This window comes from Rana temporaria, chromosome 7 (genome assembly GCF_905171775.1).
Source record: "Rana temporaria chromosome 7, aRanTem1.1, whole genome shotgun sequence".
NCBI classification, from domain to species: Eukaryota; Metazoa; Chordata; class Amphibia; order Anura; family Ranidae; genus Rana; species Rana temporaria.
The window spans coordinates 198,493,181-198,516,154 of NC_053495.1; the positions used below are offsets into that span (position 1 = coordinate 198,493,181).

The following is a 22,974-nucleotide window of genomic DNA, read 5'->3' on the forward strand; positions in this document are numbered from 1 at the left end:
CATAGCATAGCAGGGCGGAAGTGACGTCAAAACGTCACTTGCGCCCATGCTTCTTAAAGCAATAATTTTCTGGTTGTTATTTTATTCAAAATGACAATTTTTTTTTTTTGTCTAAATAGGAGATATGAGGTGTTTTTGACCCCAGATCTCATATTTAAAGAGGACCTGTCATGCTTTTTACAAGAGATGTTTACATTCCTTGTAATAGAAATAAAAGTGATCAATTTTTTTTTTGGGTAAAAATTAATAAAATAAAGATGTTTTCTGTAATTTTGAAAGTGTAAATGATGGAAATAAAATCTAAGGGCCAGATCCACAGAGAGAGTACGCCCGCGTATCTACTGATACGCCGGCGTACTTTCAAAATTCCCGCGTCGTATCTTTAGTTTGAATCCTCAAACCAAGATACAACGGCATCTGGGTTAGATCCGAGAGGCGTACGTCTTCGTACGCCTTCGGATCGTAGATGCAATATTTCGGCGCCCGCTGGGTGGAGATCCACGAACGTACGCGCGGCCGTCGCATTCTCTTACGTCGTCTCTAGTCGGCTTTTTCCGGCGTATAGTTAAAGCTGGTATTTTGCGGCGTATAGTTAGACTTGCCATGTTAAGTATGGCCGTTGTTCCCGCGTTAAATTTGAATTTTTTGCGCAAGTCGTCCGTGAATCGGGATGGACGTAACTCATGTCTAAGTTAAAAAAAATGATGATGTCCTAGCGACATCATTTAGCGCAATGCACGGCGGGAAATTTCGCAGTTCATTCGGGGCGGGGACGCGCTTCATTTAAATGAAACAAGCCCCCTAATCGCCGATTTGAATTCCGCCGCCAGAGATAGATTACGGCGCAAAATGTTCCTGGATTCGAACTAAAGCCAGGTAAGGTATGGCGGCGTAGCATATCTCTGATACGCTGCGCGGGTGCAGATCTCTGTGGATCTGCCCCTAACTTATTTTGACATATTATAAGAATGTCTAATCTGTAATTTGATGCCTTTTGGAGATTTTTCCATCTTTCCTTGGCTTCGCTATGCACATTAATACAAATTTTTACCTGGGGTGCCCACACTTTCAATCCCCACTGTATTCTGGATTGAGATGTAAACATTTGATTGTACTGAGGAATGGCAATTACCTGAATGTGGAAGTGAGTAAAAACCACGTAGACATCAGAGGAATCTCACCGAGGAGAAAGCAGACCGGCCTAAAATGAGGAACAGAAATATAAAATCAGCAACATTTACCTGGAAATCCTCGGTGAATAAACTTTTGAACTTGCATGCTGTTCCATATTTTCATTATTATGGGTCATACACAGGCTTGTAAATGCTAAAAACTTTAATGCTCATTAGTAGGATTTATTTTCCTGTTTAACCACTTGCTTACTGGGCACATAAACCCCCTTCGTTCCCAGGCGAAATTTCAGCTTCCGGCACTGCGTCGCTTTAACTGACAATTGCGCGGTCGTGCGACGTGGCTCCCAAACAAAATTGACGTCCTTTTTTCCCCACAAATAGAGCTTTATTTTGGTGGTATTTGATCACCTCTGCGGTTTTTATTTTTTGCGCTATAAACAAAAAAAGAGCGACAATTTAAAAAAAATATATTTTTTTTTTACTTGTTGCTATAATAAATATCTCAATTTAAAAAAAAAAAAAAAAATATATATTTTCTCAGTTAAGGCCGATACGTATTTTTCGACGTATTTTTGTAAAAAAAAATAAAAAAAAAATCACAATAAGCGACTGGTTTGCGCAAAAGTTATAGCGCCTACAAAATGGGGAACAGAATTATGATTTTTTTTTTTTTACTAGTAATGGCGGCGATCTGCGATTTTTATTGGGACTGCGATATTGCGGCGGACGTATCGGACACTTTTGACACAAATTTGGGACCATTCACATTTATATAGCGATCAGAGCTATAAAAATGCACTAATTACTGTATAAATGTGACTGGCAGTGAAGGGGTTAACACTAGGGGGGTGAGGAAGGGGTTAAATGTGTAACCTGGGTGTGTTATAACTGTGTGGGGGGAGGGGGGTGACTGGGGGAGGGGACCGATGCTGTGTCTCTATGTACAAGGGACACAGATCGGTCTCCTCTCCTCTGACAGCACGTGGAGCTCTGTGTTTACACACAGAGCTCCATGTCCCTGCTGTCACCTGCTGTGTCACCACCGATCGCGTGTATCCGGCGGACATCGCGGCCGCCAGGTACACGCATCGGCTTCCCAGCGATGCGCCGGGACAGTGTTTACCCGCTGCCCGCCCCCCAGAGGTGCGCGCGGGTAATGCTTTTAAAAAGACGTCCAAAGACGTCCAGTTGGCACTTGAGAGCCGGGCTGTTGACGTCTTTTGTCAATAGCACGGGTCTCAAGTGGTTAAAGAGACAGTGGGTGTTATTTAAGAAAGGCAAATCCACTTTGCACTTAAAATTGCACTTGGAAGTGCAGTTGTTGTAAATCTGAGGGGAAGATCTGAAATGAGGGGAAGCTCTGCTAATATTATCATCCAATCATGTGCAAGCTAACATGTTGTTGTTGTTTTTTTCCTTGCATGTCCCCCTCGGCTCTACGGTGACTGCACTTGTAGTGCAAAGTGGATTTGCCTTTCGTAAATAACCCCCCGTCACCAAATAAAAAAAAAATGTAATTTTAAAAAGTAAAAAAGCAATTCATTTAAAAGATTACTTGCAATTTTTTTCTTTGCAATTCCATAGCACAGCCCCCTCCCTCCTTCCATTTCATAGCGCTGTGTTCTAAATACTGTGTGATGGCCAAGCTCCTCCACCACTCTGCCACAGCAAGGAGCATATACTATAGAGTGTTACATGAGAGTCTGCTGGGGCTGCTGACATCACATCCAAGAGCTGGTAACCTGCAAGTGTGAAAGGGGACATCGGCACCGATAATGAGGGCAGGATCATCAGTGTGCTGCTCATCAGTGCAGCCCCAAAAGTGCCGCTTCACCGTTGCCCATCAGTGCCACCCATCAGTGCTGCCTATTAGTGCAGCCCCATCAGTACCCACCAGTGCCTCCTCATCAGTACAGCCCCATCAGTACCCACCAGTGCCACTTCATCAGTACAGACCCATCAGTACCCACCAGTGCCACCTCATCAGTACAGCCCCATCAGTAAGCAACAGCGCAGTCTCATCAGTGCCACCTCATCAGTACAGCCCCATCAGTACCCGCCAGTGCCACCTCATCAGCACAGCCCCATCAGTACCACCTCAACAGTACAGCCCCATCAGTACCCACCAGTACCACCTCAACAGTACAGCCCCATCAGTACCCGCCAGTGCCACCTCAACAGTACAGCCCCATCAGTACCCGCCAGTGCCACCTCATCAGTACAGCCCCATCAGTACCCACCAGTGCCACCTCAACAGTACAGCCCCATCAGTACCCGCCAGTACCACCTCATCAGTACAGCCTCATCAGTACCCACCAGTACCACCTCAACAGTACAGCCCCATCAGTACCCGCCAGTGCCGCCCCATCAGTACCCGCCAGTGCCGCCCCATCAGTACTCGCCAGTGCCGCCCCATCAGTACTCGCCAGTGCCGCCCCATCAGTACTCGCCAGTGCCGCCCCATCAGTACTCGCCAGTGCCGCCCCATCAGTACTCGCCAGTGCCGCCCCATCAGTACTCGCCAGTGCCGCCCCATCAGTACTCGCCAGTGCCGCCCCATCAGTACTCGCCAGTGCCGCCCCATCAGTACTCGCCAGTGCCGCCCCATCAGTACTCGCCAGTGCCGCCCCATCAGTACTCGCCAGTGCCGCCCCATCAGTACTCGCCAGTGCCGCCCCATCAGTACTCGCCAGTGCCGCCCCATCAGTACTCGCCAGTGCCGCCCCATCAGTACTCGCCAGTGCCGCCCCATCAGTACTCGCCAGTGCCGCCCCATCAGTACTCGCCAGTGCCGCCCCATCAGTACTCGCCAGTGCCGCCCCATCAGTACTCGCCAGTACCGCCCCATCAGTACTCGCCAGTACCGCCCCATCAGTACTCGCCAGTACCGCCCCATCAATACTCGCCAGTACCGCCCAATCAGTACAGCCCCATCAGTACCGCCCCATCAGTAGCCGCCAGTGCCACCTCATCAGTACCGCCCCATCAGTTGCCACCAGTGCCGCCTCATCAGTACAGCCCCATCAGTACCCACCAGTGCCGCCTCATCAGTACAGCCCCATCAGTACCCACCAGTGCCGCCTCATCAGTTCCACTCATCAGTACAGCCCCATCAGTAGCCACCAGTGCCACCTCATCAGTACCGCCCCATCAGTTGCCACCAGTGCCACCTCATCAGTACAGCCCCATCAGTACCCACCAGTGCCACCTCATCAGTAGAGCCCCATCAGTACCCACGAGCGGCCCCTCATCAGTACAGCCCCACCAGTGCCCCCTCATCAGTACAGCCCCACCAGTGCCGCCCCACCAGTACAGCCCCATCAGTACAGGAGAAAAATTAGCTGTTTGCAAAATTTTATAACAGAAACAAAAAATAAAACCCAACGGTGGTTCAATACCACAAAGATAAAGCTATATGTGTGAAAAAAAAAAAAATGTAAATGTTGTTTGAGTACAGAGTTTTATGACCGTGCAATTGTCAGTCGAAGTGTGACAGCGCTGAAAGCTGACCTGGGCAGGAAGGGGGTGAAAGTGCCCGGTAGGCGTAGTTAGAGACACAATAAAACACTTTCAATGGCAAATTTAACAAGACCAAAAAGAGCAAATAAAAGTCATTTTTGCAATGCAATTACAACTTGATGAATGCATGACTGATTTCTGAAACGCACACCGTTAGCAGAGATCACGTGCCCAAGGTCCCAGTGCTGCAAGACAAGAGCGCCAACCCCTTAGCCAGGGCTCCTCTCTGCACACAGTCAGCTGTCTGAAACTGTTGCAAAATGCAAATATCACAACACCTTTGCTGTTTTTGTATTGCTTAGCAGGTGCTGGAATTTGTAGTTCTATGCCAGGTGCAAAGTCCCATTATATCCCACCTCTTCTCCACAACAGAGGGAGTTTAAAACAAACTGCAACCCCCCCATGAAAGGAACCTGCAGCCAATTTCCTCACCTAAACAAATGTAGGTGTCACTTCCTCCTCTCTGTGCAATTTGTGTGCCCGCTGGCCGGGGTGACAAGCCCCTTTTGTGGTCATCTCGCTTGTGAAGTGTTGTGTAAACAAGGCTATCTGAGGCTCGTTACAGGCAATTACCAAAGAATTACTGCAGATTAGGCCGTTCACATATCACTGACAACCGTTCAATGAAACTCAGCAGAGGGCCAGCGTGAGAAACAACATGGCCGCTGATTGCATGCTTATCCCGCTCATTAGAATGAGAAAGCCCTGCAATCAGAGGAGTGCGTCCCCCCACAAGGTACGCGGAGGAGGATTCTTAATGAACTCTTATGTCCTCTTCTTGTGTTCTCCTCCGAAATGTCCGGCAACTTTCACATTCTGCAAACCCGTCCGCTTTGTTCACACCGGGTGTGCTGATCAGCATAGGCGCAACACAAGGACGCTAAAACAAACAATTGTTCTCCGTGTGTCCCCTGTACACCAGACAAGTGGCTTGGGGTATTTTGGAGGAAAAATACTAGGGCTGCAACTAACGATTATTTTCATAAATCGATTAGTTGGCCGATTATTGTTTCAATTGATCGGATAATGGCCTTAAAAAAAAACAAATTCACATTTTAATTTTTTTTGGGCCAATTTGTTGTTGGGCAGATTAAAAAACACAAATTGCCACAAAAACACATGACATACTTTTCGGCAGCTTCTCCATTGAAGTATATTGAACCAAAAAAAAACAAAAAAGCACCGTTTTGCGTTAAGTCCTTGCCCTTTCCAAATACGCAGCAGTAAAAAAAAAAAAATCATGGATGTGAACGTGTCCCATAGGAAAACATGTAAATGAACTGTAGTGTGTTTCTGCAAAAAGCACCAAAGAACAGAGGTGTGACCCCCGGCCTGAGATGTTTAGTAACATAATGGGGTTAAAAAAACAAAAATAAGTAAAAAAGAGCAAATAATCGCTACTGTAAGGGGTTCATTATTTTACTGTGGGACAGTGAAAGTAATATTTACAGTAGTGATTTGCTTTTTTGTACTATAAAGGGCTAATTTTAGTTTTTTTTAACCCCATTATGTTACTGGCCGATTAATCGATTATGAAAATTGTAATCCATTAATTCCATAATCGATTAATCGATTCGTTGTTTCGGCCCCAAAAAATACAGACATGCTGCAATTTTATGCAACACCAAAACATCATTTCAACAGGTTGTCTCCCAAAAAAAATAAAAATAATAGGTATTATTAGGTAATTATTAGCAAAAAATGTTTTAAAATGAATTAAATAAAATGGTTTTATTATTAGGTACAGAAGGTAGGTATTTAACTATTATTAGGAGTAGTAAATTAATTAGGTAATTAGTATTACCAGATCAAAAAAAAATATATATAAAACATTTAAATTTATTAAAATAAAAATCATTAGAAAAAGGTTGTTAAGCAAGCATTATATTAATTATATTATAGTTATAATGAATTAAAATAAAAAATTATTAAAAAAAAAAAAAAAAAAAAAAAAGAAGAAGGTTAAGCATTAGTTATTAAAGCGGAGGTTCACCCTAAAAAAAAAAATTTCTTTATCTACCATCCCATCCAGCATACTTGCGTCAGCTATAGTATGTTTTTTTTGCCGCTGTATTTACCGTTTAACCATCCATTTTCGTTTCAGACTCCGGCGGGGAAATAGGCGTTCCTATGAAGTCCTAGGGGAACATGATTGACGTCCGGCTATGGCGCGTCATGCGTTCTGAAAATAGCCGAAATAGAACTCGGATATATACGACGCCTGCGCAGTCAGCTTCTAGTCTGTGCACAGGCGCCGTATAGCGCTGTGAAGAGCCGAGTCCTACTCCGGCTATTTTCGGAATGCGTGACGCGCCATAGCCGGACGTCAATCATGTTCCCCTCTTCATAGGAACGCCTACTCCCCGTGGGAGTCTGAAACGAAACTGAAGGATTAAACGGTAAATACAGCAAAAAAAAAACAAAAAAAAAACAAACATACTATAGCAGACGCAAGTATGCTGCATGGGATGGTTCATAGATGTTTTTTAGGGTGAACCTCCGCTTTAATAATTATAAATTAGCATTATAAAAAAAAAAAAAAAAAATGCTTTTGGAAAGCAGGAAAAAGGACGTTAGCAGCGCTTAATAGGATTCAACACTGACAACTTTATTGATCTGGACAAAGTCCCTCATCGGACGCCTTCCTCTGATGCATTTTACCCACAAGGCTGGCTTAATCATCTCTACAATTAAAGGGGTTGTAAAGGATCATTTTTTTTTAAACCACTTTAATACCAGGCATTTTCACCCCATTCCTGCCCAGACCAAATTTTCAGCTTTCATCGCTGTTAGAATTTGAACGGCAATTGCGCGGTCATGCGACGCTGTACCCAAACAAAATTGGATGTCGTCCCCCCCACCCCACATACAGGTTTCTTTTGGTGGTATTTGATCACCTCTGCGGTTTTTATTTTTGAAAGAGGGTCAATGTTGAAAAAAAATAAAAATATTTTTGACTTCTTGCTATAATAAATATCCCCAAAAAAATATATAAAAAATTTTTTTTTCCCTTTCTCAGTTTAGGCCCATATGTATTCTACATATTTTTGGAACATAACCAAACAATACGATGGAATAATGAGCTCATCGCGGAGAAGCGGGACTACTTACAAGGACACCAGGAGGATGGACTTCTCATGGACTTGGAAGGAGAAGAGGAAGAAGGACAAGGCACAGATCACCTTTAAAAAGAAACAGAACATAATTAAAGGGATATCAAGGTTTAGCAGTCTGCCGGCACTACCGGACATATAAACATAATTAAAGGGATATCAAGGTTTAGCAGTCTGCCGGTATCATGAACATGTGGTACACTTCTGGATGGCACACTTCTCATTCCGGGTATGGATGTTTTTACATCCAGCATAGACCAATGTACTGTAACTTATGCGTACATCCTACCTGTGGGACCCCCCTGGAAGCTCCAAATCACTGCAATAGGCAACGCTACTTCAGTCATCCCCATTTGTTCTGGGGTGCTGCTCTGAGCAGCTGCATTGTGAACACAGGAGGTCGGACACTTGGAATGGGCGCCATTCAGTGAGTGAGTGAGTGAAGAACTTATATAGCACATCACCTGCGAACTAAATCGCCTCTGGGCGCTCATTGTTCCTTTCTCCTCTGACATCGAAAGAGATGAGTTTTAATCTTTCTTCTGAAGGCCAAGTGGTTCTCCTTCAACCGAATGCTGGTTGGTAAAGCGTTCCATAGTCTGGGACCCTGGAATGCAAATTCAGAGATCGCTTTGCATTTTCTCTCAATAAATGCAAAATGATCTCTAATTGGATGAGATGGAGAGGCGGAGCAGCGATATCACAATCTCCTTGTCCAATCAGAGAACGCATTGCCATTATTGAGAAAATAGCAATGTAAACTCATAATGGTGTTTGAGGCAAGCGGGCGACCCCCGGTGTTCACAATACAGCAGGGCAGCTGGTTAGTATGGGAACTGGAAGGTAGCAGAGATGCCCATTACAGTGATTTCCAGCATTCAGGTATGAGATATGCATACTTACAGGTCCAAGCTGGATCAATGTAACCATATAAAAAAAATATCCTTAAAAATTGAATTCTTTAAAGCCCATCTCTCCCCCCCCCCCCCCCCCAACACCTTTTCACACACAAACACCTTCTGTATTAAAAGGTAATTCCAACTCTGTATCCTCCATCTGGGCTGCCGCTCCTCTGCCCGGTTCAGGGTCATCCAACCCACTTCCTGTGAGTGCAGGGCATCATGGGTACACCCAGTGCCAGGACAAGGTCACCTAGAGCCCAGGGCGAACAAGCCAAATTGTGCTCCCCCACCCTAGATGTTTGGGCATTATGTGTCAGCAAAAATCCCCCCCCCCCCCAAAAAAAATTGAGCACTAATCTGCATGATTAACCCCCCCCCCAGCATAAATGTCCCCCCCCCCCCAATACAAATCCGCCCCCTGCCGAAATCTCCTTCCCAGCTTGAGTCTTTGCCTCCCCCCCCCTAGCTTAAATACTCTCATTTACTATATGCCCCGAGGACAAATACCCCCCCCCCTCTCCCCAGAAAAATTTCCCCTCATAGTACAAATCCTCTACCCCTTAAATTTTTCAGCACAAATCCTCTCCCCCAACTCCAAATACCCCCCCTCCCCACTCTCTCTCTCTCTCTCTCTGCCCAATCCCCCATCCCAGCACAAGACCCCCCTTCTCCCAAATGTCCCCTCCTAGCACAAATACCCCTCCTCCCCCACCACCATATTACGTTTTCTAGCACAAACCCCCCAAATTTCCCCCCACCTAGCACAAATCTTCTTCCCCATCCCAACGCAAATCCCCTAAAAACACCTCTCCTAGCACACCTCCCAAAGAATTTTCTCCTAGAACGAATTATATCCCCTGCCGCTCAAACCCCCTCCCCCTCCCTCCGAATTCCACTGCCAAACACAAATCCCCCCCTCAACCACCTTGTGGTGCACCTCCCCCATCACATGCTACCACAGTGCCAAGGGCAACTACCTGTCACACCCTCCCCTTGTCCCAGCCCTGGGCGCATTTCAAGCAATGTGTGTTTGGGGGAGTGGGACGGACATTAAGTAAACCTTTTATTTCCACTAACGCTCTCTACATGCATTCTATTGCTATAGAATATGCGAACAAGATAAATAAACAGAAGATAAATAGAAGTAAAAATAACAATAACATTGTAAAAAGAATGGTCATTTGGACTCACCAAGGACAGTTTGAATCCCCTGAGAGTCGGGTTCATAGTTAATTTGAGACAAGTTGGCAGAACCCCCAGCAAAGTGCAGGCAAAACTAAAAAAACAAAAATAAAACCAATTTGAGCCATTTAAAAGAAATGTACAATCCGTGAGTCAAAATATCTCTTCCCTGAAAAATGTACAACGTAATGTTGTAAGATGGGAAAGCAAAACATCCCAATGGTTTTGCACAGAGCATCCCAGATCCCCCTCTTTTCGGGTCCCCCGCCAGCGCTCTGCAAGCAGCTATGGGTGCTCTCTCCTTAGCCCAGTTCTGTGTGTCCATTGTCAGCCCCGCCCCCTGCTCCCTTCTCACTGGCTGTGAGCGACAGCAGCTGCTGCTTCTGAGCCAATGAGGAGGGAGAGAGCCGGCAGAGCAGCTGCTCTTTTGCACATCGCTGGATCAAGATTGGACTCGGGTAAGTATTTAGAGGGTCTGGGGAGAGGGGGGGAGCTGCACGCAGAAGTTTTTTTTTTACCTTACTGCATAGAATCCAGGAAGGTAAGAAACCTTCAGCCTTTAGAACCAAGTGCAAGTGCTCAGATTTTCCAGGACACTCCCAAAACCAAAGGGGTTGCGAGAAGAGTGCGCTCACTGCGCAAACCGGGAGAGGCAACTGAGCCGTCTGCCAGGATACCGGCAGACAATTCATATCTGGTATCCGCCATGTCCAATCTGAAGGGGATCTCTGGCAGTTTTCTATTAACCACTTCAGCCCAGGACCATTTAGTTGGCCAAAGACCAGGCCACTTTTTGCGATTTGGCACTGCTTCTCTTTAACTGCCCGATAGTGCGACGTGGCTCCCAAACCAAAATGTATGTCCTTTTTTCCCCACAAATAGAGCTTTCTTTTGGTGGTATTTTATCACCTCTGCGGTTTTTATTTTTTGCGCTATAAACAAAAATAGAGCGCCAATTTTGAAAAAAAGCTATATTTTTTACTTTTTGCTATAAAAAATATCCTCAAAAAATATTGTTTTTCATATTGTCAATCAATTTATTGATTGGTTTGCATCTACAAAATAGGGGATAGTTTTATGGCATTTTTATTAATATTTTTTTTTTTTTTACTAGTAATGGCGGCGTTCAGCGATTTTTATCATGACTGCGACATTATGGCGGACACATCGGACACTTTTGACTCCATTTTAGGACCAGTCATTTTTACAGCGATCAGTGCTATAAAAATGCACTGATTACTGTAAAAATTACACTGGCAGTGAAAAGGTTAACCTGTAGGGGGCACTGTAGGGAGTGATGCTGTTAGGGGGCGTGGCTTGCCATGACACGTCAACGATCGCTGTTCCCGATGACAGGGATCAGAGGATCAGCGACATGTCACTAGGAAAACCGGGGGATATGTTGTGTTTACACTGACATCTCCCTGTTCTTCAGCTCTGTGACCCGATTGCGGGACACCGGCGGACATTGAGTCCGCGGATCTCGTGGGTGCGGTCACGGAGCTCGCGACCACATGGCCGGCAAATTAAAGGGGACGTATATATACACGCCCATTTGCGCAGCCGTGCCATTCTGTCGATGTAAAAAGTCGTGCGGCGGTCGGCAAGCGGTTAATGTTTGTCATAAACACTTTTTTATTTAGGCTCAGAACTTCACTTCGATATAGAAATTGGTGTCAAGTGGTGTAGATAGACCTAAAATAGGCCTGCCTGCTTTGGTAATTCCCCTAAAGGACAAATACCGCATTTATCGGCGTCTAAGACGCACCTCAATTTTAGGAGGAAAGTTTAAGGGGAAAAAAATAAATAAAAAACGTAAATTTTAAATAAAGAGCTTTAAAGCAAAAATAGGGTCACAGCTCATCAATGCACCCTGCTCAGTGCCCATCTGCAGCATATAAATTGCCCAACAATGCAGCCTGCTCAGTGCCCATCTGCAGCATATAAATTGCCCAACAATGCAGCCTGCTCAGTGCCCATCTGCAGCATATAAATTGCCCAACAATGCAGCCTGCTCAGTGCCCATCTGCAGCATATAAATTGCCCAACAATGCAGCCTGATCAGTGCCCATCTGCAGACTCACCTTTCCCATCATTGCCGCCTGTTCAGTGTTGGATTATCCCTGCTGTCTCCGAGGGAAGAGGAGGAGCGAGCGCTGCCGATTTACACAGAGCCGCGATCTCCTGTGTATCCGGCGCTCCGTCACTCACAGCCACGCCTCCTGGCCCTGCTCATATGATAGACAGAACAGTGGCCCAATGCGAGGCCAGGAGGCATGGCTGTGCATTACAGAGCGCCAGAGGACAAAGAAGATGGCGGCTCTATGTAATTCAGCGGCGATCGCTCTTCTTCCCTCAGAGACGGCAGGGATCGGCGTATAACACGCACCCACGATTTCCCCCTGATTTTAAGGGGGGAAAAAAAATGTGTGTTATACGCCAATAAATACAGTACTCAATGACAAGATTAACATTAAGGCCCCTTTCACATTGGGACGTTTTTCAAAATAGCGCTGCTATACCGCATGAAAAATCATGCCCTGTACTCTTCAATGTGAAAGCCCGAAGGCTTTCACACTGAAGCGGTGCGCTAGCAGGAACGCTCCAAAAGTCCTGCTAGCCGCATCTTTACCGCGGTAAAGGAGCGGTGTGTTCACCGCTCCTATACCGCGCCTTCCCATTGAAATCAATGGGAAAGCGCGGTAATACCGCAGTAATACCGCCGCAACACGGGCGGTATTAACCCTTTTTCGGCCGCTAGCGGGGGTTAAAACCTCACCTCACCGCTAGCGCCCGAATATCGCAGTAAACACGATGGTATAGCCGCGCTATTTGCTATACCGTCACCGCGGCTGACGCTTCAGTGTGAAGCCAGCCTAACTTACAGGTTTAAAAAAAACAACATAAAAAGATTGGCTTACCTAAGTTTTAACTGGGTCTCCGCTGACAAAATATTTTTAATTTTGAAAAGGATGCTCAAACTGCACCAAAGATTGGCCACTTTATCCTGAAGGGGGAAAAACATTAAGGGATCAATGAAATAAACAATTACTAAAAAATCAGCAATTGTCAAATTTATGCTCAGAAAAGTAAAATCGTATGCATTTATTTATATAGCGCTGACCATTTATGCAGCACTTTACATACTGTACATTCACATCAGTCCCCGCCCCCAAGGAGCTTACAACCCAAGGTTTCCATCTCACATACACATTCTAGGGCCAATTTAGACAGGAGCCAATTAACTTACCAGCATGTACTTTGGAGTGAAGGAGACTCACAGAAGCAAACTCCATGCATTTCATGTTCTGGTTGAGATTCAAACCATCAGTGCCAACTTGGTGTTTTTGAATGCTTTTAAGTGCAGAGGAGGGATTAGGGGACTTATACTGTAGATCCCCAGATCTCTCCAAAAAGAGTACCTGTCACATGCCTATTGCTTTTACAAAAATGATGTTTACATTCCTTGTGACAGAAATAAAAGTGATCAAAAAAGATAAAAATAAATAAATAGGTTTTTAAAAAATGCTTGTCCTTGCGCGCAAAGAAGAACATGCGTATTGGTCCTGCAAGCACGCAAACAGCGATCGTCCCACACACAGGTGAGGCATCACCGCGTACGTCAGATCATGGACAGTAATTCTAGCACCAGACCTCTGTAAAAGTGGTAACCTGTAAAGGCCATTTACTATTGAAAGTAACATTTACATACCGTATTTATCGGTGTATACCGCGCACTTTTTTGCCCTGAAAATCGGGGCAAAATCGTGGGTGCGCGGTATACGCCGATACCCGCTTTCCCGCGCCGAGTTTGAATACTGCGCCGACATATACCGAGCGCAGTACACTCGTGTATTGTCGGGCAGTCTCGGCTCCTCCCGCCATGACTTCCTGGACGTACAGGACGTCAGCGCGAGAGTAGCCGAGCATTGCCGACAATACACGAGTGTACTGCGCTCTGTATATGTCGGCGCAGTATTCAAACTCGGCGCGGGAAACGAGCGGGGAGGACGCAAGGACGCCGCAGAAGGACGCCGGACCCGACGAAGAGGACACCCGAAGCTGAAAAAGAAAAGAAGAAGGAGGAGGACAGTAGATGAAGTATACTGCTAGCTTTTTTTTTACCTGTAGAGAAGGTTTAATAACACTTTAAGTAAAATTGGGCTTTTGTAGCCTTAGTAGCGCACAATCTCTTCCAGCAGCGATGAGGTTAATGGGTGATCGGTCAGGAAGGCCGAGGACATTAACAGTTGTGCCAGGATCACTTTCAAAATGAAACTGGTAACCACAGCGATGATGTCCACGAAACTCATCCTGACAACAGCTGCCGAGTCCACAGCTGTGCGGACAGGCAGGACCGAAGGACGACCGGGAACGGAAACCAAGAGCGATGCTGATTGGCAGATCTAAGAACACTGCACAAAAATATTTCATCCAAATATCTGACCAATTGGTGGCAAATGGAAGCAAGGATAAAAAATAAATAAACAATCAGTATATCTCTGCTGCACATTTTCTCACATTTTGCCGCTTTAATAATCCATGCGGGCGGGCGTAAGGGCGCCTAATTCAAATGTGTTGGAGGGGGGCGTGTTTAATGTTAATGAGGCTTGACCTCAGGTTTTTTACGTTTTTTTTAAACTGCGCATGCGCCGGGCGCCTACATTTCCCAGTGTGCATTGCGGCTACGTACGGCGCACGGGCCTATTGATTTCGACGTGGACGTAAACGATGTAAATACCGATTCGCGGACGACTTACGCAAACGACGTAAAAAATTTGAATCTCGCGGCGGGAACGGCGGCCATACTTTAACATTGTTATTCCACCTAATAGGTGGAATAACTTTAGGCCTGCTAATGCCTTACGGAAGTGGCGTTAAACTACTGCGGCGGCCAGGCGTACGTTCGTGAATCGGCGTATCAACTCATTTACATATTCTACGCCGACCGCAATGGAAGCGCCACCTAGCAGCCATCCGAAAAATTGCAACCTAAGATAGGACGGCGCAAGCCGTCTTATCTTAGTTATGTTTAAGCGTATCTCTGTTTGAGCATACACTTAAACAAAAGGCGACGTAGATTCTGAGTTAGGTCGGCTTATCTACTGAGCCGGCCTAACTCTTACTGAATCTACCTATTCATTTATATTTATTTTGAGGGGGGGGGGGGGGGTTTTGCTTAGGGCAGAACTCGGCTTTATAAAAAAAATAATGAACTTCTCTTTTAATAACAAATTTATTTTAAATGCATTCTGATAGAAAAGTACAGCTTGATTCCCCGCCCCCTGCGCACAAGGCCTCCCCTCAACGGGGGTAAAAGGCATTCCTTAAGGTGCAGCACAACAGGATTGTGCACCGCTATCCTAAATCTCTGCACCAGCTGCTTACGGCGTGCCCCTTTATCCTCGCTCTGATCGAGCGCTCCCTTTACAGCCCAGCAGCCGAAAGCAACGTTTGCAGCCAACGCAGCGCAGAGAAAGAAAAAAAAAAAAAGAAACTAGAGAACGAAATTGCAAATCAATTTTTCGGGGGAAAATAATGGCTGCATTAAAGCCGCAGAATGATTTCTATAAAAAATAATTATAGCTTTAAAAGGCAAACAATTAGCATAGCACATTACAGGAGTAAGAAAAGAGAGCGCATAACAGCCGATACGTTTATGATCCCGCTTTGGCACGCTGACTTACTCCAGAATCTGTTACAGTGGAAAAATGACTGAGTGAAGCGGGCTTTTAATGATGCAATATGTGGAATATCTTGGCACCGAGCTCCGAGCGAAGGAGGGGGGGTTTAAAGCACTCAAAAAAAAAAACAAAAAAAAAAAAACTTGAGACCGGCAAACAAGACGTAGAACAAGAAGCTCTGGTTACTAGGGAGCCCCCCCCCCCCCCCCCCGTGTAGCTCAGAGTTCTGGGCACAAGTCCCCAAAGGTCATCAGCAAGTGATTCCTGTGTATGTGAAACACAACAGAGCACCCTTCACCCACCTCAAAGAGGCCGCGGCCCACGGGGAACAGCCTACGGAGGACTTGAAAGATTTGCTCAGCGTCTGTCAGGAAAGGCATCCAACAAAGGGCAAAAGCGCCAATGACGGTCGCTCCGATCTTTAGCAGGAAGAGGAACCTGAAGGAAAAAAAAAGGGAAAATAGACGTCTTGAGATAATAGGCGATGGGGGATTTCGCTGATTTAAAAGCGGCACGTTTTATTTAAAGACTTCCAGTGACAACTTGTGACAAGACGTCTCCATTAAATGGATAAGTGGCAGAGAGCACAGTAGGGGGACCGTCCTGTCAAGTGCTGCGGAGACAAACTAAAGGGACAACTGCTGTTAATGAAGTGGACCTTTCACAAAACACAAATAATAAATGACGGGGTTAATACAACATTGGACATTTTACTAAAGCCGATCAAAATATCGTACAAAAAAAAAAAAAAATCCGCTTTCAAAGCGATCATCTGATCATTAGCACGCAGCCGTCGTCCAAACTTTTTAATAATTTAATATTTTAGTAAACTATTCATTTTCAATATGGAGATTAGCATTAAAAAAAGAAGCCAACTCCTAAGAAGGTGTGTTATAAACTAGATCTATCATTGGCATATTTAATGAGTCTTCTAAATGTCATTGTTATTGCTAGGGTTGTCCCGATAGCACTTTTTTAATACAGAGTACAAGTACTGATACTTACCCCCCCCCCCCCCCCCCCCCAAGTACTCGCCGATACTTTTTTTTTTTGACAGTGGCACTAATATGCAGTACGACGCGTGGACTGCCAGTGTGTTTTTCTATTTAACTTTTTATTATTTTTACAATATAACCTTTTAAACTTTATTTTTTTTTAAAAATACATGCGGTGGGACCGGAGCGGTACACAGAGGGGAGCTGGGGATGGCAGGGGAACGGAGCGGTTCACAGAGGGGAGCAGAGCCCGGCAGGGGGACAGGAGCAGAGCCCGGCAGGGGGACAGGAGCAGAGCACGGCAGGGGGACAGGAGCAGAGCACGGCAGGGGGACAGGAGCAGAGCACGGCAGGGGGACAGGAGCAGAGCACGGCAGGGGGACAGGAGCAGAGCACGGCAGGGGGACAGGAGCAGAGCACGGCAGGGGGACAGGAGCAGAGCACGACAGGGTACAGGAGCAGAGCACGACAGGGTACAGGAGCAGAGCACGACAGGGTACAGGAGCAGAGCACGACAGGGTACAGGAGCAGAGCACGACAGGGTACAGGAGCAGAGCACAGCAGGGGGGCAGGAGCGGTACATGGGGGACAGGAGCGGTACACAGCGGGGGACAGGAGCACCACTGACAAAGTATCGGATTAGGCATCGGAGCATTTTCCCGAGTACAAGTACTTGGGCAAATGCTGGGCATCGGGACAACCCTAGTTATTGCTACTGTTATAGCCAGTTCACACTGGGGCGACTCGTCAGGCGGCTGAGTCGCGTCCCATTGAATGCAATGTAACCGTTCTAATAGGAGCGACGCAAGTCGCTCCGACTTAGAAAGAGGTTCTTGTACGACTTTGGGGGCGGCTCGGGGCGACCTGCATTGACTTCTATACAGAAGTAGTTTTGCAGGTCGCCTCTGAAGTCGTCCTAGCAGAGTCGCCCCAAAGTCGTGCCGCGGCTGTGTGAACCGGCTCATAAAGTGTCCCATGTACCGCTTTTGTTTTTCCTTTTTTCTGCACAATAAAAATGTATTAATCTTCTGCCGCTCGACACAACAACCAATGACATGCCTCTTCAAAGGTGCCGATATCCATGACACCGAAATTCTTTCTGCTGGGCCTCTCGCCATTGAAAATAACCAAACCCTATAAGAAACTACTTGGACATATTCTCACAGCGGCGCGGTGTCTGGTTGCCCTTAACTGGAAAAAACGCTCACCACCATCCCCGGAGGCTCTGTACACTAGGAACAAGGATGTTGAGGAGAAAATGACCGTTAGGATACGGGATAGGCTGGAGGAACACGACGGGGTCTGGGGGCTGTGGCGTCTCCGGGAGGATCCTCCATAAGCCGGCAGTGGAGCCAAAGGTGGTAACCCTCTACTCTTCTCTCGCTCTTCCTCTCACTTTCTTTGTTTTTTCATTTCTCTCTCTCCCTCTCTTGTTAATTTCCTTGCAATATTCTGTATGAAACTAGATTTCAAATATCGCTTAACATTATTTGAAGGCTATGCTTTTATTGAAGCTGTTATGTGTAAATGCTAACTGTGAAGAGGGCCCCTCCCATCACAACGCTATTGCCTTGGTTACATTCTTGTACTATTTTTTTTTCCCAATATGAAAACTAATAAACTATTATTTGAATAAATAAATAAATAAATAAATGTATTAATATAAAAAAAAAGGGGGGGGGGGGGGGGGAGGACGATCATTGTGGGTGCGAATCACATTTGATGTCCTACATCCCTACAGTGTGAACCTAGGCTGAAGGGAGGTTTCCAAGCCTTGACGATGCAATACCTCTGCCTCCTGATGCCCATTTTTCGGGCCTTCTATTTTTTATGGGCAAACAGCAATTTTGCATGGCAGAACCACACTGCAACGTCTGGCTCGCAATTGGCGCACAGTCCTACTCACTTACATGGAAGAGTTTGACAAGTAGTGCCGCCTGTCAAAAAGCAAGACATCATGTCTCAGACTACTTACCCCCGACCCATAATTCCTTTCTGGAAACCCTTCCCCAGGAGATAGCAGAAGAAAGGAAGGGAGTGATAAAGCTCCATCTGTTTGTAGTTTAATGCAAAGCAAAATGCCAGCGAGCCCAGCGCATCCCATCCGCGGGAGAGAGCGATGACGCCCCATAGGGCCAGACCTAGACTCACAGAGTTATATGTGTGCTTGTGTTAAGGGCAAAAGAGGCATTCTTCATAGAAAAGGGACATTGTAATCATAGGGCCATGAAAAAAAAAACAACAACACACACCACTGTAGACCAGCGTTTCTCAAACATTTTCCAGTCAAGGCACCAGTGGTGGCTGGTGGTCATTTTTGAGGGGGGGGGGGCGGCAAACAGTGCACACACCGGCCGGCACTGCCCCCCCCCCCCCCAGGCGAGTCGGTGCACTTACCTTAACACACGGCCAAGGCAACAAAGGAGTGGCTCAATAATTGGTCTGGAGACTGGCTAGATCACTCCATGACACTGTGCTAATGTCATGGAGTGGTCTAGCCAGTCTCCAGACCTTAATCCCATAGAAAATATGTGGAGAGAGCTGAAGGTTCAAGTTACCAAACGTCAGCATCAAAACCTGAATGACTTGGGCCCGGATTCACGTACAGCCGCGTATCTTTGTGCGGGCGTAACGTATCCTATTTACGTTACGCCTCCGCAACTTTTACAGGCAAGTGCCGTATTCTCAAAAGAAAGTTGCGGCGGCGTAGCGTAAATAGGCCGGCGTAAGCCCGCCTAATTCAAATTGTGAAGAGGTGGGCGTGTGTTATGTAAAATAACCATGACCCGACGTGATTGACGTTTTTCACTTACGGCGCATGCGCCGTCCGTGTACATATCCCAGTGTGCAGTGCTCCAAATACGCCGCAAGGCCGTATTGGTTTCGACGTGAACGTAAATGACGTCCAGCCCCATTCACGGACGGCTTACGCAAACGACGTAAAATTTTCAAATTTCGTTGCGGGAACGACGCCCATACTTAACATTGGCTGCGCCTCATATAGCAGGGGCAACTTTACGCCGGGAAAAGTCCAACGTAAACGGCGAATCTGTACTGCGTCGGCCGGGCGTACGTTCGTGAATTCGCGTATCTAGCTGATTTACATATTTCTAAGCGTAAATCAGCGTACACGCCCCTAGCGGCCAGCGTAAATATGCAGTTACGATCCGACAGCGTAAGAGACTTACGCTGGTCGCATGTAATACAAATCTATGCGTAACTGATTCTAAGAATCAGGCGCATAGATACGAAGGCTCTCATTAGGACTTACGACGGCGTACATGGCGCTACGCCGTCGTAAGTCCTTTGAGAATCTGGGCCTTGGAGAGGATCTGCAAAGAAGAGAGGGACAAAATCCCTCCTGAGACGTGTGCAAACCTGATCACCAACAACAAGAAACGTCTGACCTCTGTGCTTCCCAACAAGGGTTTCTCCACCAAGTACCAAGTCATATTTTGCTTGGGGATCAAATACTTATTTTACTCACTGAACTGCAACTCCATTTATAACATTTGTATAAATGTGTTTTTTCTGTTTTTTTGGTTGATATTCTCTCTCTATCATTTAAAATACACCTATGATAAAAATTATAGACCCTTCATTTCTTTGTAAGTGGGAAAACTCTGCAGGGGATCAAATACCGATTTTCCCCCCACTGTATCTGAAAAGGAACAATTCAAATACCGTATTTTCCGGCGTATAAGACGACTTTCTGGATGCAAAAACATGCATCCAAAGTCGGGGGTCGTCTTATACGCCGGGTACGGTCTCAGTGCTCACTTTTTTTGACAGTCTCCGTGCTGCGAACGCAAGGGTCAATGATTTAAAAGACGCTCCTTCTCCTCAGAGTGTTCTGTGATAGGAGGAACACAAATCCTCGGACGGCTTTCAAATCATTGACGCTCGCGCTTGCAGCACGGAGACTGTCACCGCCTGCAAAAAAGTGAGTGTTTGTGGTGATTGCACTGGGGGGCAACATGTTCAGGCACAGTGAGGGGCAAGTGATGGCAAAGTGAGGGGCGAGTGATGGCACAGTGAGGGGCGAGTGATGGCACAGTGAGGGGCGAGTGATGGCACAGTGAGGGGCGAGTGATGGCACAGTGAGGGGCGAGTGATGGCACAGTGAGGGGCGAGTGATGGCACAGTGAGGGGCGAGTGATGGCACAGTGAGGGGCGAGTGATGGCACAGTGAGGGGCGAGTGATGGCACAGTGAGGGGCGAGTGATGGCACAGTGAGGGGCGAGTGATGGCACAGTGAGGGGCGAGTGATGGCACAGAGTGGGGCGAGTGATGGCACAGTGAGGGGCGAGTGATGGCACAGTGAGGGGCGAGTGATGGCACAGTGAGGGGCGAGTGATGGCACAGTGAGGGGCGAGTGATGGCACGGTGAGGGGCGAGTGATGGCACAGTGAGGGGCGAGTGATGGCACAGTGAGGGGCGAGTGATGGCACAGTGAGGGGCGAGTGATGGCACAGTGAGGGGCGAGTGATGGCACAGTGAGGGGCGAGTGATGGCACAGTGAGGGGCGAGTGATGGCACAGTGAGGGGCGAGTGATGGCACAGTGAGGGGCGAGTGATGGCACAGTGAGGGGCGAGTGATGGCACAGTGAGGGGCGAGTGATGGCACAGTGAGGGGCAAGTGATGGCACAGAGTGGGGCAAGTGATGGCACAGAGTGGGGCGAGTGATGGCACAGTGAGGGGCGAGTGATGGCACAGTGAGGGACGAGTGATGGCACAGTGAGGGGCGAGTGATGGCACAGTGAGGGGCGAGTGATGGCACAGTGAGGGGCATGTAATGTAATGGCACAGTGAGATTTGAAAAAGCCTGTTTCTGTCAGCGGTTCTGGCTAGCCCTCAGCTTCCAGAAAGACTAGTAAGAAGGGGGTAGTCTTATACAGTGAGTATATCCCAAAACCAACATTTTTCCAGGAAAATGAGGGGGTCGTTTTATACGCCGGAAAATATGGTACATGCCACAGAAGGATACTGAAAATGCCCATAGTCTACGAGGATAAGGCCGGGATAGAGCAAAATGCACAGCAGGGACGCCATCTGAAATAAAGAAAAGCAACTATGAATCTTCCTCAAGAACCTAAAGAGGAACTGCAGTCTGCTCACATAATTTGTAATAACTTTTTTTTTTTGCCATTATGAAGCTTCCCTCCAACCACTTTGCATATTATTTTATATAGACTGGGATTCTGTACTTGCCAAATATGCTGCAGAAATCTCCCTCCACTGAGTCTGGCTGCAGCCATTTTAACTGTGGGCAACTGAAGCTGCTGCCTGTTCACTTCCTGGATTTACACAGAGGCACACCTCCAGCTCTGCAGCTCTCGTTGGCCCTCACTTCCTGGCAAACTCTCACGAGAGAGAGAGAGCGAAAGAGAGGTGCATGATGTCATGAGCCTAGGCTAATGACAAGAAAGAGGGGCTGTATAAGGTAATAGAAGTTAGAGGCCGATTCGCTACCATGCACAGCTGCACCAGATTTTGCACTCTCCAGTTTTAGTAAGTCTACCCAATAGTGTCAGTAAACCCAAAAATAATTTCTGCGTCAACCACCTTTCTACCAGGGCAATTTTTACATTTTTTGCACACATTAAAATCTGCATCGTTTGATAGAAAATGATGGTTAACACAATTATATATTTTCTGAAAGCGGAGGCCCTGTAGAATAGCGGAAGTTGAAATTATTTGTTGCACAATATTTGCGCAACTGTTTATCAAACATATTTTCAGGAAGAGATGAATGAATTTTAATGTAAAAACAAAATCAAAATAAAATACCCATTTTTTTTAGTAAACTACAAAAGCTCCAGAGCTGGAGGTGTGCCTCTGTGTAAATCCAGGAAGTGAACAGGCAGCAGCTTCAGCTGCCCACAGTTAAAATGGTTGCAGCCAGACAAAGAGAACATAGATGCCAAACATTTCAAGCCTTAAAATTGCACATGTCAGAGAATTGCCAAAAAACTTTAGTAGAAAAAAATTCTTCTAGGTCGATAGGTTAACAGCCCTTATAGGCTACCAGTTTAACCACTTAACCACTTAAGGACCGGACCAATATGCTGCTAAATGACCCAAGGGGTTTTTACAATTCGGCACTGCGTCGCTTTAACAGACAATTGCGCGGTCGTGCGACGTGGCTCCCAAACAAAATTGCCGTCCTTTTTTCCCCACAAATAGAGCTTTCTTTTGGTGGTATTTGATCACCTCTGCGGTTTTTATTTTTTTGCGCTATAAACAAAAATAGAGCGACAATTTTGAAAAAAATTCAATATTTTTTACTTTTTGCTATAATAAATATCCCCCAAAAATATATAAAAAAACTTTTTCTTTCCTCAGTTTAGGCCGATACGTATTCTTCTACCTATTTTTGGTAAAAAAAAAAAAAAATCGCAATAAGCGTTTATCGGTTGGTTTGCGCAAAATTTATAGCGTTTAC

The 22,974-nt window shown here is 46.3% G+C and overlaps 1 protein-coding gene across 1 annotated transcript in view; it reads right to left on the reverse strand.

Moving 5' to 3' along the window:
- ALG6 (ALG6 alpha-1,3-glucosyltransferase) overlaps positions 1-22,974 on the reverse strand; it is a 43,112-nt gene that overhangs the window by 3,360 nt on the left and 16,778 nt on the right. Inside the window, exons 6-12 of the mRNA XM_040360780.1 lie at positions 21,507-21,581; positions 18,504-18,694; positions 15,836-15,971; positions 12,771-12,856; positions 9,859-9,943; positions 7,764-7,834; positions 1,133-1,201 (exon numbers count right to left, since the gene is read on the reverse strand). Coding sequence (XP_040216714.1) covers positions 1,133-1,201; positions 7,764-7,834; positions 9,859-9,943; positions 12,771-12,856; positions 15,836-15,971; positions 18,504-18,694; positions 21,507-21,581 — 713 coding nt within the window. The remainder of the gene's footprint in view (positions 1-1,132; positions 1,202-7,763; positions 7,835-9,858; positions 9,944-12,770; positions 12,857-15,835; positions 15,972-18,503; positions 18,695-21,506; positions 21,582-22,974) is intronic.